The 17574-nt window shown below is 38.5% G+C and overlaps 1 protein-coding gene across 2 annotated transcripts in view; it reads right to left on the bottom strand.

Moving 5' to 3' along the window:
• The window catches only part of DNAH7 (dynein axonemal heavy chain 7), a 275773-nt gene that overhangs the window by 166193 nt on the left and 92006 nt on the right, over positions 1-17574 (bottom strand). For both annotated transcript variants that reach the window (XM_032860188.1, XM_032860189.1), the window contains 5 exons: positions 15356-15568; positions 11836-11945; positions 6375-6543; positions 4123-4225; positions 3875-4002 (listed from right to left, as the gene is read on the bottom strand). In XM_032860188.1, the coding sequence (XP_032716079.1) occupies positions 3875-4002; positions 4123-4225; positions 6375-6543; positions 11836-11945; positions 15356-15568 (723 nt within the window). The remainder of the gene's footprint in view (positions 1-3874; positions 4003-4122; positions 4226-6374; positions 6544-11835; positions 11946-15355; positions 15569-17574) is intronic.

Genomic DNA, 17574 nt, shown 5'->3' with positions numbered 1-17574 from the left:
CTGAGATCGAGCCCCGCATCGGGCTCACTGCTCAGCAGGGAGCCTGCTTCCTCCTCTCTCTCTCTGCAGGCCTCTCTGCCTACTTGTGATATCTCTCTCTGTCAAACAAATAAATAAAATCTTTAAAAAAAAAAAAAAGAAAGAAAGAAAGAAAATTTAAGTTTAGAATGCCAATATGTGTCAGGACCTACTTCAATAGCTCATACAGTAAGTCAGGACCTTTGTGTACTAAAGAGAAAAATGGCAATTTTTTTTTCAAAGTAGGCTCCATGCCCACTGTGGGGTTTGAACTCCCAACCCCAAGATTGAGAGGGACACGCTGTAGTGACTGAGACAGGTAGGCATTCCTTAAAAAAAAAAAAAAAGGCAATTTTGTTCAGATAGTTTATAAATATCTTCTAGGAATTCATTGAGTTACCTGAAACACAAAGCAAATAGGAAAAAAGACGTCTTGCCTAACTGATCTGTTATGATTATTCCAGGTTAAGAACAAATAAAAGATTGGCATTGAGCAAGATCCTTCCAATGTGTTATGTTAATTACTAACTAGAGGCTTAGGACTGCTATTTCAGTATGGTGACCATTAAATAAAGAATAAAATGTTAAAAATATACAGCTTGAGCAAATAAACTGGGAACAGAGAAGCTTAAGCAAGTGCTGGAAACCGCTACATACTTGAGGAAAAGAGAAGGTAAGAGAATTACTATACAGATGGTACCTCTTTAAAAGGGTAGGTTCTCAACAACTATTTTTCTTCATGAATAAAAGAATGAATGAATGAGCTGGTCAGTCAGTGGGTCCCTGACTTGGTGCGGGTGGTGTGGTCTTTCTATGACCATATCAACTACTGTTAGTTTCAGGTGACCATCCAGGTCTGTGTGGTGTAGGTTTCCCCCTGACCACATCAGATATTTCACAAATTCCTATTCAGAGTCTCTCAGACACACTAGCAATATGGCCATGGAACACCATGGAACAGACAGATCGTGGCCAAGAGAACAAAAAATGGAGAGTAGTAAAGACATTTCAAGGGGTCATCATGGTGTTCGTCTGCTCAGAATCACCCAATGGGAATCGATTTCACATCGATTCCCACTGATCACAGAGAAAAGCATCCTGCTCAAAATATTTTTAGGTGAATATTCTAATTCGATGATTCTCAGTGTGTGAGAAATACTGATAGGATATGGTATGATCTGGAATGTGTCAGAAATAATTTGTTAGTAATAGCAATATATTTAAAGGTAATTTAGTGCTCTTAAAAAAGTTAAGTTTGATTTTGGCTTAGTCAATGATGTACTTTCTTGAGTCTAAAAGAAGAGTATAGCTCCGGTATCATACCAGGGCTTGAATAAATTGTGATACAGGTAATCAACATGAGCATTATCCTTCTAGAAAGCTATACACTAGGTTATTGACTTTGTGACATTAGAAGATCTAGAATATCTCCATTTCACCATGGCTTCTAACGTGCAACTATTCTGAAATGTTTATTGAATACTGATTCTTCAGAATAGTTTTAATATTAAACACAGCGTCTCTAATGCAGCAATGAGCTTCAGCAATTGCTCACTATGCAGATCTTATCTCGATGTATAGGATGTCAAAATGGGACTATTTCCATGAAAACATAGGTGTAGGGAGATGGCAGGACAGATACAACTGGGTCCGAGTTCCAAGATTCTTGTAGATCAGGCCAAGAACTTTGAACTTTTTTCTGTAGGCAAAACAACAACAACAAAACCCAATAGCTTCTTAAGTCTGGAAACTATAGGATTAGATTGCTTCCGAAGACGCCGGTAGGATTATAATGGGGAATTCACGGTAGTTTATTTTAGTAGGGAAGAGATTGGTGACAAGTGAGCTGCTGCAGTAAGACACACAGGGGAAGAATGAGGGGGGATGGAAGGAATGTGTGGCCTCGGACTAAGCTAGAGCAGCAAGAAAGATAAGGCTTTTGTACAACAGGATGCCTGGTTTTGGGGACTGGCTGAGTCACTGGGTGAAGAGGGAAGCCTGAAAGATGACTCTAAAGACATTCTCTGGATCTCAGTAAGTTGTTTGTTGTTTGTTTTTGGTGTTTTTTTTTTTCTTTAAGGAAGAACTGTTTCTTTTCAGACTAAGACATTTTTTCAAAACTGTTAGGTATTTCCATTTGTACTTGAAAATAGATGTTCTATAGCTGCTCTAACCAAGAAGACTGCACAGTTGGAAGAACAACAACAAAGCTATCAGAATTTGAGAGCAGTTTTTGGCCTGAAGGAGAAGGAAAATGCATCACCTACAGAACCACAAGGTGGGTATTTTGACGCCATATCAACATGCACAGTCCATAAGACTGTGACACACACTGCATAGGACATGAACAGACTCCACTAATAATAGCCCCAGCTTATATGATTAGCTAGTCACAGGTTTTTGCCTTTACAAATACTATGTATTCAGATTGATCTACTGAAGAAAAGAAAAACGTAGGCAAACGAAAGAACTGCTACAAAAAGAGCTCCTCCAATGTAATTCACAATGAAAATTGCAGAACGCTTCTTAGATAAAAGAGGATTTACCAGTTTTTATTTTTTAATCATACTTTCCTTCACTAAAGCAAAGTATTAAAACATCTCATCTAATACATAAAAGTGCATGGAATGGAAATACTGAAATACATTGTAGCAATTAGTTGAATCAAAAGTGTCTTCAGTGGAAAAGAAAAATTCCTCAACTAGTCTAAGAAGCTGTCAGCCTAACATGGGAAGACCAGCTTAGAGTCAGAAGACTTGGTTTTGGATCTGCAATTACCACTGCGTTATTCTTCAACATTGTTCTCCATGCTCTAGTCATAAATGCAATAAAATAAAATGCAATAAATTTAAAAAAATGCCCAAGATACGGGAGAATGTCCTATTTCTCTCATAATCAAGTTTTTGTGTGTGTGTGTTTTTTTAAGTGAAGAGTCTAGTCTAGTCAATTAGCAAAGTGCTTTGCTTCTTTTCTCAGGAAAAATAAATTAGTGCTGGGTATAAAGGTCAATTGAGAATTGATGTGGGCTGTGAATTATTTCAACCTCTGTTGGGAAGCAATTTAGCAACACAACTCTTTGTCCTATGACCATATTTAAGGAAATATTTTAAAACAGACAAAAGTCTTAAGTAAAAACTGCCCATTGCAATATTATTTATGATGAAGGAAAACTAAAAGCAACCTAAGTGTCCAACAGTAAGATGCAGTTCCATAAATTTATTTAGTTTGAATTATGTTTGTAATAGGAAAATTCTCATAATATTAACCTGAAAAAAAGAAAAAAAAACAACAACATTCACAACTGCTAGATTCTAACATTTAAAATTTGCCTTTTAAAAGATATTTGAAACTGCAGGATACAATATAGTAAGCAATAGAATGGGTATCTTTTTCAGTATTTCCTGTATTTTCTAATTTTCTGTAATTATCAGTCTTTAAATGTCAGTTTGGAAGTTGTATCCACTTTGCTCATTCATTTTTTAATAGTATTCAAAGCTTTAGAAATGATTTTCAAGGGGCACCTGGATGGCTCAGGTGGTTAAGTGTCTGACTTCGGCTCAGGTCATGATCTCAGTGTCCTGGGATCAAGCCCCACGTCGTGCTCCCAGCTCAGTGGGGATCCTGCTTCTCTCTCTTCCTCTGCCCCTCCCTCTGCTTGTGCTCTGTCTCTCTCTCTAATGGATAAATAAAATCTTTTAAAAAAAAAAGTAAAATTGTTTTCTGAAACAGTTTTCTAAAATACAATGTCCAAAGCAAATATTTTGCATAAAATTCAAGGAGAGCGTGTCCTTTCTTTTTACATATTAACTTAGTATAGTACAGAAAGGAAACAGATGATCTAATTGGCCTTCTGTACCTTCAGATTATCCGGCAGTTCTGATCGCCCAGCATATCCAGGGTTCATGGTTATAAAGACAGCACATGTAGGGTCAAGTTTTAACTCAGTTCCTTCAAACACTAGTATATCGACACCTGCATTAATACCTGTGGGTCATCAAGAATGAAATGACTTAGCAATTCCACATTTAAATGCAACTTGCGCCATCTGTCATCTTCCATATTTCTACTTTTTTGACATAATGCAAAGACAAACCAGTCCATTACCTCTTTGGATAGTAAGAATTTGTTGAGCAACCACAGACAGTACTTCCAAATCAATTCTGTTAAACTCATCAAAGCAAGCCCAGGCTCCACAAGATAACAGTCCCTGGGAGAAAAGAGTAATGAAATTTTTCAATTTTATCTGATTAAATATTGCATTGAAATGTTGCATTTTCACCTGATATTTTCAAGGATTTAATATCCTATCAAGGAAATTGCTTATTCATCTTTATCTTTAAAGACAGCATATTATTATTTTTTTTTAGAAATCCATTATTCTACAGGAGTAAGGAGTTTGATCAATTGGAAAATTGTCCATTTGATCAATAGCTTTTTACTTTCTGTGTATCTTTTGACATTTAGATGTATACCTGCAATCTCAAAGTCTTTCTTGCTTTTTATGTACAAGTTGATTTTGTTTGCTTTTTCTATATGAACTTCATAGAGTAGATTGTAATAATTCTCTAAATAAGATGACTTCTGTTGCTAATGAGACTATTTTGTGGTCTGAGTCCCTTAATAGACAACTTACACAGTTTGAGGCCCTAGTTTGTACCTCTAACTCACAGCTACCCACAAATATGTGCCATTTGGGCATTAAAGAAAACTGGACCACCAAGCTTGAGTAGCTCAGCCAAATTCAAATTTACTTAAAAAAATCAATTCAATATTTATTGAATCTGCATTCTGTAGATTGTATGTGTATATATATACACACACGTGTGTGTGTGTATGTGTGTGTGTGTTTCACTGAGTAGCTGGTATGTTTCAGGCATGATGCATGTATCTTTCATGCAAAGAAACTAAGACTGTATCATACGAGATGTTAAGTAATTAGTACAAGGCCACAGAGCTAATAGAGGCTGACCTTGGATTTATACACAGTTCCATCTACTGACCACACTGAATTAAATGAAAACTCTGTCCATTTCAAAGAATAGAACATTTTTATTAGCTACTATGACTTTGATCTCTACATATAATAAGAGGATTAGAAACCACAGAGAACAAAAAATACTTATGAGTCACACATTCAAAGAGTTATCAGAATTGTGAGGTTCTTAAGAGCAATTCCCACGTCTTTTTGATCCTGTACCCTATTATTCAGCGTGATCGTCACACAAAGTATCTATATAACCAATAATACCAGTAGGCAACTTTAATACTAAAAGTATATGACTCTGTATCAAGGAATTAAGAATATAATTCAAAAATTGAGTAGTACGTGCCAGACTTTGCTTAAATGTTTAGGAATATAATGGCTATTCAAACTAAACTACACAGAGACTCTTTTTGACTTACTATTCTTTCTTAAAAATCATTACAACAAGGTTGTACATCATTACAGAGTATGATTAAAATGGTCATTTGTCATTCAAATGTTTTCTTGATATGTTATTATAATTTTGACTTCTAAAATCTTATCCTAATTGTTTCAGCATCACAAATATAGAGTTTTTTTATATTCCAAATCTGTTATAAAATAACCTTGCCTATTCCAGCCAGGAACAGTTTACTGTACAGGGTAGTATTGGTATATATATATTTTTTGTTCGTTCCAATTTCTTTTTAAATGTTAACTTTTCTGAAGAAATTTTGGAAAATAATTACAGAATCTTAAAAAAATCAGAATTACAGAACTTTACTGAGAAACAGACATAAGCAAATAAACAGAACCTATAATCCCAAATGGATAATTCTGTGTTCAACTTTTCCAGCTAACATTTTAAAGAATAACAGCCAGTTAGCAACAAGCTTTATAGACAGGAATGTTATCATTAATTTTTAATCCTCGTTTGTAATCTTACAGGTGCCTAGAGTGGGAATCTGACTCAGTATAAGAAAAAAAAAACAAGGATTTTAAGTTTGCAAGAAAAGATTAACTAGAGAGTATTTATTAAAGTAAATTACTGAATCATTAACTGGTTAATAAGACCTACAGGTTAAAGACTTTAGATTTCCCACAGTCTTTACATGATGTCATGGTTCTCAAATTTTTAGCGGCCTCAATGTACTGAAGGCCCAGCCCTCCTACCTATCAGTCATACTGACCCACAGCAGCAGGGACTGGAGACATGGGTAGAGCTCCTTCTCCGGTAAGCTTTTGAAATAACCCCATTTCTCTGGAGAATAGAGATAGTGCTTTAATTTTACTTAACTTATAATAAGTCTTTTACTTGCATGAAATTATGTTTCATTATAAATGACTTCCCTCTCTGAGCTGTTATTTTGTAAAGAAATGAGTCAATTCAAACCTTAAAGAATTTTCCTAAAGCCAGATAATCCAGCCCATCAGAACAGTTGAAAACAACACATTGTTTGGCCACTGCTTTTGCTAGATCTTTGGTAGTTTCAGTCTTCCCAGTGCCAGCTGGCCCTTCAGGGGCTCCTCCAAGGTGCAGGTGAAGGGCTCCAAACAAGGTTCTGAAATAGAAGAAATAAGCAATCTTTATAGAATAATGTCATTTTTAATATATATTATGAAAAGAGGAGAAGTTTAAACTGAGAGCCAAATTTTCCACTTCCTCTTCAATAATTTCTTCCTTCCCATGAACCTCTGAGAATCTCGGACGGTGGCCTACTTTATCTGTTACTGTATTTTACTTCTGAAGTGCTGATTATATATGACAGAATCAGAGCAAGCACACTTGGAGTTCAACGCTGATTCGGGTCAAAACGGGGAATTCTGCTGACGCCAAACCAGCCCATCCCCGCAACTGCAAGCACTCAGAAATGCTCCACAAAAAAGTCCAAATAGTAACTTTTGAAATACCAGCCATTTCGAAAGAATGAAAGAGAAATCACCAATGAAGAGGGAACGCAGAGCCATCCGTAATTGAGTGCTAAAGCTAGACAGGCTTGTGTTGTTTTGGGATCTGCATACAAACACACGCAAGTGTATTTACAACCACACGGAAACAGAGAAATTCTTTTTTTTTTTTTTTAGATTTATCTATTTGAGAGAGAGAGATCTAGCAAGGAGGGGCGGGGAGCAGACAGAGAAAGAGAAAGTCTTAAGCAGACTCCATGTTGAGCCCAGAGGCCGACACAAGGCCCAATCTCACAACCCTGTGATCACGACCTGAACCAAAACCAAGAGTTGGACGCTTAACCAATGGCGCCATACAGATGCCCCAAAACAGAAAAATTCTTATATTGAGTAAGGTGAAGAGCTGGAATGAATTCACGTACATAGACCCCAAAGCCTTGGAAAGCTGGTTTATCTCTAAATGGAAACTAAAATTACTCTAGCAGCCTCTACTCGAGAAAGATGAAGATCAACTACAGAGGAGACAGGAAGCTTACCCTTCATGGCAGCTCCCTGTGGAAATCCTTCCTGGGGGGTAGGGTCAAAATTTTCAGTATCCATGGGCACATGAACCCAAACTGAGAAATTAACACTGAAATGTTGTTTTGGACCAAAGAAAACCCTAAAGCTCTTTTTTTTTTTTATCATTTTTTTAAATTTATTTTCAGCATAACAGTATTCATTGTTTTTGTACCACACATAGTGCTCCATGCAGTCCATGTCCTCTCTAATACCCACCACCTGGTTCCCCCAACCTCCCACCCCCCACCTCTTCAAACCCTTCAGGTTGTTTTTCAGAGTCCATAGTCTCTCATTGTTCACCCCCCCTTCCAATTTCCCCCAACTGCCTTCTCCTAACTCCCCATGCCCTCCATGCTATTTGTTATGCTCCACAAATAAGTGAAACCATATGATAATTGACTCTCTCTGCTTGACTTATTTCACTCAGCATAATCTCTTCCAGTCCCGTCCATGTTGCTACAAAAGTTGGGTATTCATCCTTTCTGATGGAGGCATAATACTCCATAGTGTATATGGACCACATCTTCCTTATCCATTTGTCCGTTGAAGGGCATCTTGGTTCTTTCCACAGTTTGGCGACCGTGGCCATTGCTGCTATAAATAGTGGGGTACAGATGGCCCTTCTTTTCACTACATCTGTATCTTTGGGGTAAATACCCAGTAGTGCAATGGCAGGGTCATAGGGAAGTTCTATTTTTAATTTCTTGAGGAATCTCCACACTGTTCTCCAAAGAGGCTGCACCAACTTGCATTCCCACCAACAGTGTAAGAGGGTTCCCCTTTCTCCACATCCCCTCCAACACATGTTGTTTCCTGTCTTGCTAATTTTGGCCATTCTAACTGGTGTAAGGTGATATCTCAATGTGGTTTTCATTTGAATCTCCCTGATGGCTAGTGATGATGAACATTTTTTCATGTGTCTGATAGCCATTTGTATGTCTTCATTGGAGAAGTGTCTGTTCATATCTTCTGCCCATTTTTTGATATGATTACCTGTTTTGTGTGTGTTGAGTTTGAGGAGTTCTTTATAGATCCTGGATATCAATCTTTTGTCTGTACTGTCATTTGCAAATATATTCTCCCATTCCATGGGTTGCCTCTTTGTTTTCTTGACTGTTTCCTTTGCTGTGCAGAAGCTTTTGATTTTGATGAAGTCCCAAAAGTTTATTTTGGCTTTTGTTTCCTTTGCCTTTGGAGACATATCTTGAAAGAAGTTGCTGTGGCTGATATCGAAGAGATTACTGCCCATGTTCTCCTCTAGGATTCTGATGGATTCCTGTCTCACGTTGAGGTCTTTTATCCATTTTGAGTTTATCTTTGTGTACGGTGTAAGAGAATGGTCAAGTTTCATTCTTCTACATATAGCTACCCAGTTTTCCCAGCACCATTTATTGAAGCTCTTTTACGAGATAAATGTGACACTGCTCCATATGGACACCTCCACAGCTGAGAAAACAACCCTTTCCCAAAATAAGCTCATAAGTAAAACCACACAGAGAGAGAGAGAGACAGATCAAAGTTAAGAGTCAGACTTGCAGTGGCAGATGGACAAAGGTGTGGGAGAATTACTATATACATGGTACTCTGGTTTCCTGATGGTTTATTTAATGAAATCTTAAATAAAAAGCAATAGACAGGGCCGACTGGGTGGTACTGTTGGTTAAGTGTCCGACTCTTGGTTTTGGCTCAGGTGTGGTCTCAGTGTCGTGAGATTGGGCCCCGCATCATGCTCTATATTCAACACAGAACCTGCTTGACTTGCCCCCAACCGTTCCTCCCCCCACCCACTTTCTCTTTCTCTAAAATAAATAAATCTTTTTCAAAAAAGCAAGAGACGTAAGAAAAATGTGAGAAAAATCAGTTTCATAAAAGAGAAAACTTGAAATCTAGCAATGAAAAATACAGTTACTGGACTTTTTAGAAAGTTACCAGATTAAATGGCAGAGTAAACATAAAGAGCAGAATTATGCACAAAATAAATATGAGGAAATCCCCAGGAAGAGACCAAGATGGGATATCAGAAAAGTTGAGAGACAAAGAAAAAAAAAGAGAACAGGAAAAAAGCAAAATCTAAAAAGCAATGGCTGTGGGGCACCTGGGTGGCTCAGTGGGTTAAGCATCAGTTTCAGCTCAGCTCATGATCTCAGGGTCCACGCACTGGGCATGGAGACTGTTTAAGATTATCTCTCTCCATCTCTCTCTACCCCTCTCCTCCTCACTCCCTCCCCCACCCAAATAAAAAAAATTAAAAGGAATGGCTGAGAATTTGCCAGAATTGAAGAAAGATATGAACTGAAAAGTTTCAAGTGGGATACATAAAAACTCACCCACATATAGTAACATTACAGTGAACCTCAACAATACAGAGGAAATCTTAAAAACCATGATAGAAAAAAAATTACCTACAAAGGAATCGCAGTAACAGACAACTGAGCAGTACCAATGACCACCAGGACAACAGTATCTCCAGGGACCTGAGGGGAAATTAGGTTCACTTACAGTTCTATACCTAGCTATCTTATCATTTAATAAATGAATGAAGACCACATTTTGTCTAAAAAGGCATTTTTAGACAAAGACTGTTAGAGCTCACTACTTGCAGAGCCTCGCTGAAACCATTACTAAAGGATATTGCCTAGTAAGAAGAAAAATGAAACCAGAAAGAAGGCAAAGGAAGAAGCAATGGTGAGTTAAGACAATGATAAAGTTTTGGTAAATACATATAAATATCAGGTGTAAAAAATGCATAACAATATAAATAGAACAACCTATGCCAGATCATCATATCTTACAGATAGGAACATTGGTCACCTAGCACCAGGCATACAGAAAGTGGCTAGGAAGCTTGTAAAAGAGAGGTCAAGAGTAAAGATCTTTGGAAAGAGCTGTTAGTGTGTTGTTTATTTCTGGTCCCTCTGTAGAGAAGAACTCACTTGCCCCTCTCTCAAACTACCTGAGGGGCTTTAGAGAACTCTTCAGAAACCTTGGCTCACTGACCCCTGGAGTTTGAGTAACACAGGAACTGCGAGTGCAATCATGACTTAAAATATTTCAAGTCAAAAGAATGCCTATAGCTATTCCTGAGGGCAGAGCTGGGGAAAACAGTGACAGTAAGAGAGATGTGGTCATACTACTGGCAAAATAAATGTGTATTTATCATCTGACCAGCTATAGATCCCACCAGAAGGAAGCTAGATTTGGGTCATGTTGAATGGGACTCTGTGGAGGAGGCCCACCTAACACCAGAGAAGACACCAAGGTGAGTGTCTGTGTGTAGCTGACCTCAGAGAGAGGTTGAAGCAAGTCACCAGCAGCCACCAGAGAAGGCATTTTCCACAGGTGACTGGTAGTGGAGTGGGGGGGCTAAGGTGGGAGGGGGGATTTCCAAAGAACCGACATATAATATCCCATGGGAGATCTGGCACATCTAAGCTTGTGTCTTCATTGAGGACACTAAACAGCCAAGAGATAGTTTCCACACAAAACACTTGTCACCCATGAAACCACCTCTCCCTTTGCTTCTCCCCTTCTTCATTAACCCCAAGACTGGAGGAGCCACGGGTGAGCTATGGAGGGATGAATGCAAAGGACAGGGATAAAACTGACAAAAGAAGAAAAAAACTGACAAAAGATTGATCACATTTGCCTCCCCAGATGAAGGCCTTGGGCTTGTGTCAAGCTCAAGTTGGGAGAGAAGGGGAGTTTCAAAGTGGATGAAAGATGTTGGCTTTCATATTAGAACTAAATGGACTTTGACCATCTGAAAAAAATAACACTTTAATTTCGTTCTTGAGACAATTTGGAATACGGGAGATGCAAACTTGGATTAAAGTTGTTAAAGCCCTTTTATTAGTCAGAAGCATAATAGAAAAAAATTTCAGTGTAAATACCTATGAGTTACCTAATGGAGATATCCAGAAAGCATGTAGCACAAGTTTACAGGAGAGACCTTGGCTGGAGATACAGACTTGTGGATCTTCAGAATGTAGGCTATTAAAGCCTGCAAGTGGACTTGAACGTTTGGGAAACCATGAAGCATGAGACAAAGCACCACATGAAAACAGAAATCTAGAAAATTCTGTGTTTCAGGGGAAGAAGCAGTCTGCCTCAAAGGATCCAAAACAAAGAGAAAGTTTCAAGAAGAAAGATGAAATGCACAATGTGAATAACAATAGCAATATTGGGCAATACTTAGCTCCAGAGCTAAAAGGAAAAAGCCAGCAGAGAAAGAGAAATTGAAGGACAAGTTGAGAAACATATTAAGAATCTAGGAAAAGATAACATAGGATACATTTGCCAAGTGGAAGATAATCTGTTTCTTTTAAAGATTTAGTGGTCTAAGGGTGAAATTTATTTCCAATAGATCCTTAAATTAGTGAGTTTACCTGTAACATCGATCAGTGAGTGGAGTAATAACCAGCCGAGGGGAATTACCCAGATACTCATATCCATATCGTAAGCCAGCATTGATCATCTTTGTTTCTAAATTATTCTCCTAGGAGAAATCAGAGAAAATGAAGTTAATTTAAATAACAAAATTTTAAGTAATATGAAATCTCAAACTCCTTAATAAGTAACTGTCAAGTTGGAAACAACATCTTTAAAATTCACTTTTCAGAGGGACCTGGGTGACTCAGTCAGTTAAACGTCTGCCTTCGGCTCAGGTCATGATCCCAGAGTCCTGGGATGTGGCCCTGCTCGGCTTCTCCGGCTCCCTCTGCCCCTCCCCCCACCCAGCACTCTTGCTCTCTCAAATGAATAAATAAAAAATCCTTAAAAAAATTCCACTCAGACATCATTAATTCATTAGAAGAATTGAATATCTAATTTCCTTGGATAAGTCTGAAGTTACTGGCTTCAATTTTTTCCATAGGTATCTTTGGAAAATATATTTGTTCCTTTTCTCTCCTGTATTTTCTTTTCTTTTTACTTGCTAGAGCTTTTTAAATTAAGGTATAATTGACATATAGCATTCATTTCAACTATAAACATAATTACCCAATATTCATGTATATTATAAAATAATCATAGTAAGTCTAGGTGAGATCTATCATCATATGTAAGTACAGTTTTCTTATAAGAATTTTAAGATTTACTCTTAGCAACTTTAAAAACGCAATATGGTATTATTAACTATAGTCAACATACAGTGTATCACATGCCCATGACTTATTTATATCTAGAAGTTTATAATTTTTGACTCCCTTCCTCCATTTCTCCCACCTTCCCACTCTCAGCCTCTGGAAACCACCAATCTGCGCACCATATCTGTGAGCTTGGTTTGTTTTAAATTGCACATTTGAGATCATAATGTCTTTGTCTGACTCATTTCACTTAGTGTAATGTCCTCAAGGTCAATCCATATTGTTGCAAATGGCAAGATTTCATTTTTAACAGCTGAATAATATCCCATTTCCATATATACCAGATGTTCTTTTTTTTTAATATTTTATTTATTTATTTGACAGACAGCGATCACAAGTAGGCAGAGAGGCAGGCAGAGAGAGAAGAGGAAGCAGGCTCCCCGCTGAGCAGAGAGCCTGATGCAGGGCTCGATCCCAGGACCCCGGGATCATGACCTGCCCCGAGCCGAAGGCAGAGGCTCTAACCCACTGAGCCACCCAGGCGCTCCTCTACCACATGTTCTTTACTCATTTACCTGTCAATGGACATTCAGGTTGTTGTTATATCTTACTGTAAATCTCGCTGCAGTAAGCACAGGCATGCATATACCTTTCCGGGTGTTTTTGTCTTCTTCAGGTAATAGCCAGAAGTGGAACTGTTGGACATAGGATAGGTCTGTTTTTTATTTTTTGAGGAGACTCCATCTTGTTTTCCACAGTGGCTGCACAATTCATATTCCCAGCAGCGCTGCACAACGGCTCTTTCTCCCACATCCTTACCAGTGTTTGTTATCTTTTGTCTTTTGATAATGCTCCTTCTGAGAGCTGCGACAGGCTCTCTCACGGTGGTTTCGATTTTCATCTCCCTGATGGTGAGCGACGCTGAGCCTCTTTTCGTGAACCTGTTAACCGTCGGTATGTCTTCTTTGGAATAATGTCGATTCAGCTCCTTTGTTCATTTTCAAAGCAGGTAGTTTGTGTTTTTGTTATTGAGTTGTAGGAGTTATTTATATATTTTAGAGGTTAACCCCTTATCAGATGCGATTTGCAAGTATTTTCTTCTGTTCAGGAAGCTGTCTTTCATTTTGTTGATGGTTTCCTTTGCTGGGTGACACTTTTTAGTTTGATGTAGTCCCACTTGTCTGTTTTGCTTTTGTCACCAGATTAAAAAAAAAAAATCATTGCCAAGACTGAATTAAGGGGCTTAACATCTATGTTTTCTTCTAGGAGTTTTATGATTTCAGGTCTTACATTCCTGTCTTTCATCCATTTTGAGTTCATTGTTGTGTATGATGTGCAACAGTGGCCCAGTTTCAGTATCTCCTACGTGGCTGTTGTTTTCCCAACACTATTATTGAAGAGATGTTTCTTTCTCCATTGTATATTCTTGGCTCCTTTGTCATAAATTATTTGAAATATATGCCTAAGTGTACTTCTGGGCTCTCCTTTCTGTTCCATTGACCCATGTGTCTGTTTTTATGACAATACCATTCTGTTTCGATTACTCTAGCTTTGTGATATAATTTGAAATCAGGGAGCATGATGCCTCCAGCTTTGCTGTTCTTTTTCAAGACTGCTTTGGCTCTGGTGCCTTTTATGGCTGCACACAAGTTTTAGGACTGTTTTATTTCGCTGAAAAATGCCATTGGAATGTTGACAGGGATTGCAGTGAATCTGTAGATGGCTTTGAGTAGTAGGAACTTTTTAACAACATTAATTTTCCAATCCACAAGAACAAAATATCTTCCCATTTATTTGTGTCTTCCTCGATTTCCTTCACCAACGTCTTAGAGTTTTCAGTGTGCGAGTCTTTTGCCACCTTGGTTAAGTTTGATTTTAGGTATTTTACATTTTTGATATAAGTGGGGATTTTTTTAAAAAAAATTTCTCTGATAGTTCATTGCTCTCCTATATTTATAATTAGTTGTTCAATTCTTTTCACTACAGAGTGGGTATTATATTATTGCCATTTTACAGGTAAGAAAATGGATGCTTACAGAGAGTAAGTAACTTGCCCAGGTTATAAATCTGGTAAAGGAAGTGTCTGGCATTTGAAATTACTCCACAGGGAGCTCTTATCCACTACCTCTCTTATGGTTTTCCAAGGGTCTGGTTCTTACATTTTCTCCTCCCACTCCATACCTTTAAGCCTTCCACAGAAGTGAATCTGCTTAGAATTTTTGAGTCCGTATCTCCAGACCGCCTCAGCAGCTTCCTCCCACTCTCAACTGGGCCCACCTTGTCCACTGTGCTAACGGTTCTACTCCTCCCGCCTTCCCAGTCGTGACCATCATCACCACCCCTCCAGGTGTCCTGATAGAGCCTTCTTTCTGGATCATGTTTACAGTTCCTTCAGTTGATCAACAACAGGAAACTTTCATGATTAAATCGCAATAAAAGTCTGATATTTTAATATTCTTTAGATATATCAAAAAATCTAAAAATGCAATTTTAAGCAGCCCAGTTCAGATATTTTACAGATTCAGCAAACATAATGACTCATTTAAAATGAGAAATTTTTTATAATCACTCAATTTCTGTGGGTGTCTCTCTATATACGTATTTATACATTTGAGTATGGATTCGGGTATAGATAAAGATACAGGTTTTGGTACAAATGGCTGCCTTAATCTTTAGTCTGGAGAATGCTTGTGTGGGTATAGTCAGCCATCAGCAAAAAATCCTGTATTACGGATACTATTTCCCATGTGAGGAAGCAAGCACAAATTAAAAAGCTATGAGCTGAAATTGTCATGTAATAACATTCAGTGATATCACTTACTTGCCAATAGTACCTAAGCTGACTTAACCACTCGAAGTCAGATTCATCACTAACTTTTTTTTTCACAAGTGTTGTGAGGACATCTCTAGCATGGACATCCAGCACCACGAGGGCTCCCAGAGTAACACGATTCTGCTTGGACAATTTGCCACGGACCAAAGTCACAATATCATCAATTTGCATGTTACATTTTTCCAAGTATTGCTCAAGAGCCTAAAAGAAAATTAGATATAATTATCATAATCAGAATTTTTCTGAACAAAAACATTTTGAGGTAGTCTGAATAAGGTATTTCTGTACATTTTTCCCCATATGACCTAATTTAAAAATAATTTGTTTTTCTTACTAGGAAAGCATTAGCTGAACAAGGACAATCTGGCGAGATGCAGTGGACACACGTGGTTTGTGTCTACTCATCGTCCTTTCCATGTCTATTTCCAGTCCGGTCTGCTCCGTGGTCCTGAGGAGCTGTCCATCACCTCGCCCCACTGCCTGGCAACAAGGGGTGGGAGGAGGCATGACACAACCTGAGCCAATCATCGTTCTTCCCAGGAACCGCTCTACAAGCAGAGGGTGGGAAACAGTGCTTCCCGCTACATTTGGAGGACCCTGAGTATGTCTGCCTGAAGCCACTGCCAGCCTTCATCCCCACTGCGGAAAAGCCCGCCAGAGACTGGCAGAGCAGAAGGACATAGGAAGAGAAGCTTCAGCAGCACCGGTTCCCCGAGACCCCGGACTCCAGCGGCCTTGTAGTCCACCAGGCCTCCAGGACTGCTGGGTAAGCTTGCTGAGCCGGTGAGCAATGCTAGTTCTGACAGCCAGGCTTGCTTTGGGACCTGTTTTTTTGGTGGGGGTAAGCCGAATCAGTAAGTCAGAAAAGAGAAGAGGGTCTATAATGAAAATCAAGTTTGAATCAGCGAGAACCGCTACGCTTAAGGGAAGGGTCAGTACGCCCCAGCCCGCTGCTGGGGTTGCGTCCTCCACTCCAATAACATTTAACAAACACTGGGCACCAAGGCGTGCATCGCGGTCCTTCAGGACCAGTGATGTAACCACAAGGAAGCATTTCCACGAATGAGAAAAAGTTTAAAGGACCGGGCTGGAGACTGCAAGCTGTTTCCCTAAGGGGCACTTTTCTTAGTCCTTGAACGATTTTATCTTTATTTTTAAGGAGGTAATTTTTTCAAAAGTTTGGTGCTTGAACACTGTTGCCTTCATATTATTTACCTGATCAATTGCTATTAATTCTCTTCCTAAGCAGTGAAACGTAAACTTCTGTCCCACCTATGTTTCAGTAGATGTAAGTATTTAAATTCCTGGAATCAATTAGTGAATTCAAGTATGTTGAACATATAAATTAGTAAGAACCAATTTGATTCTAAGAACCTAAGCCACACCATTGGGCACATCTTAGTTTTCTCATCGGTAAAAGTGAGGATCATGTGACCCTTACTGGTTCTTACATCCTATAATTCAACACAAAACATAAAATAAAAATGTAACGTTTAGACCTGACAGTACAAATGATATGTCCATAAGAATTTATTACTACACACAGGAACAGAATGTTTTCTCCTATCCTAGGAAACCAGATTTAGAACAAAAATTTAACTTCAAACTGTGATAAACTGAGTTCTTTAGGAACAATATTATATGAATCAATGATAATTCAGATTAGAGACACAGGGAAAACAATCATGATATTGATAGCATTTTTGTTACATTTTCCTCTTTGTGGACCATTCTGCACAGGGAGTGAGTGGATGAATCTAAAGGTAACTACTATTATATTCTGCCGCAATAAACCCTATCTGAAATCAAATATTTTTATCATACCTAGATCCTTCTACATATGCAATGATACAATGACTCAAAATCACATCAATATTTGCCATATCCTGAGCTCTGTGATAGCAGCAATTCTTTCATTCGTTTTACAGTCCCTCTCATGCGTCACGCAGACTGGTTCCACCATTTGCTACATAAATAAATCAGACAGGTCCTCTGGGAGCATGACAGTGTAACACATAGGGCTTCTGTAACATCAAGCTCCAGACAACATGGGATGTTTGTGGAGAGTGGAAGTTTCCAGTGCCCCAAGAGGCTGCCAAGGGTCTCCAGCTCCACCAAAGTCATCAGTTTCAAATGTGAACTGCACATTAATTAGGGGAAAAATGATCAACACATACAATACTAAAACATATGCTAGCCTCCCATGA

This window comes from Lontra canadensis, unplaced genomic scaffold, assembly GCF_010015895.1.
Source record: "Lontra canadensis isolate GAN:19392208 unplaced genomic scaffold, GSC_riverotter_1.0 scaffold18, whole genome shotgun sequence".
Lineage (NCBI taxonomy): Eukaryota > Metazoa > Chordata > Mammalia > Carnivora > Mustelidae > Lontra > Lontra canadensis.
The sequence above is the reverse complement of the archived record's forward strand: the minus strand, read 5'-3'. Positions and strand labels throughout refer to the sequence as shown.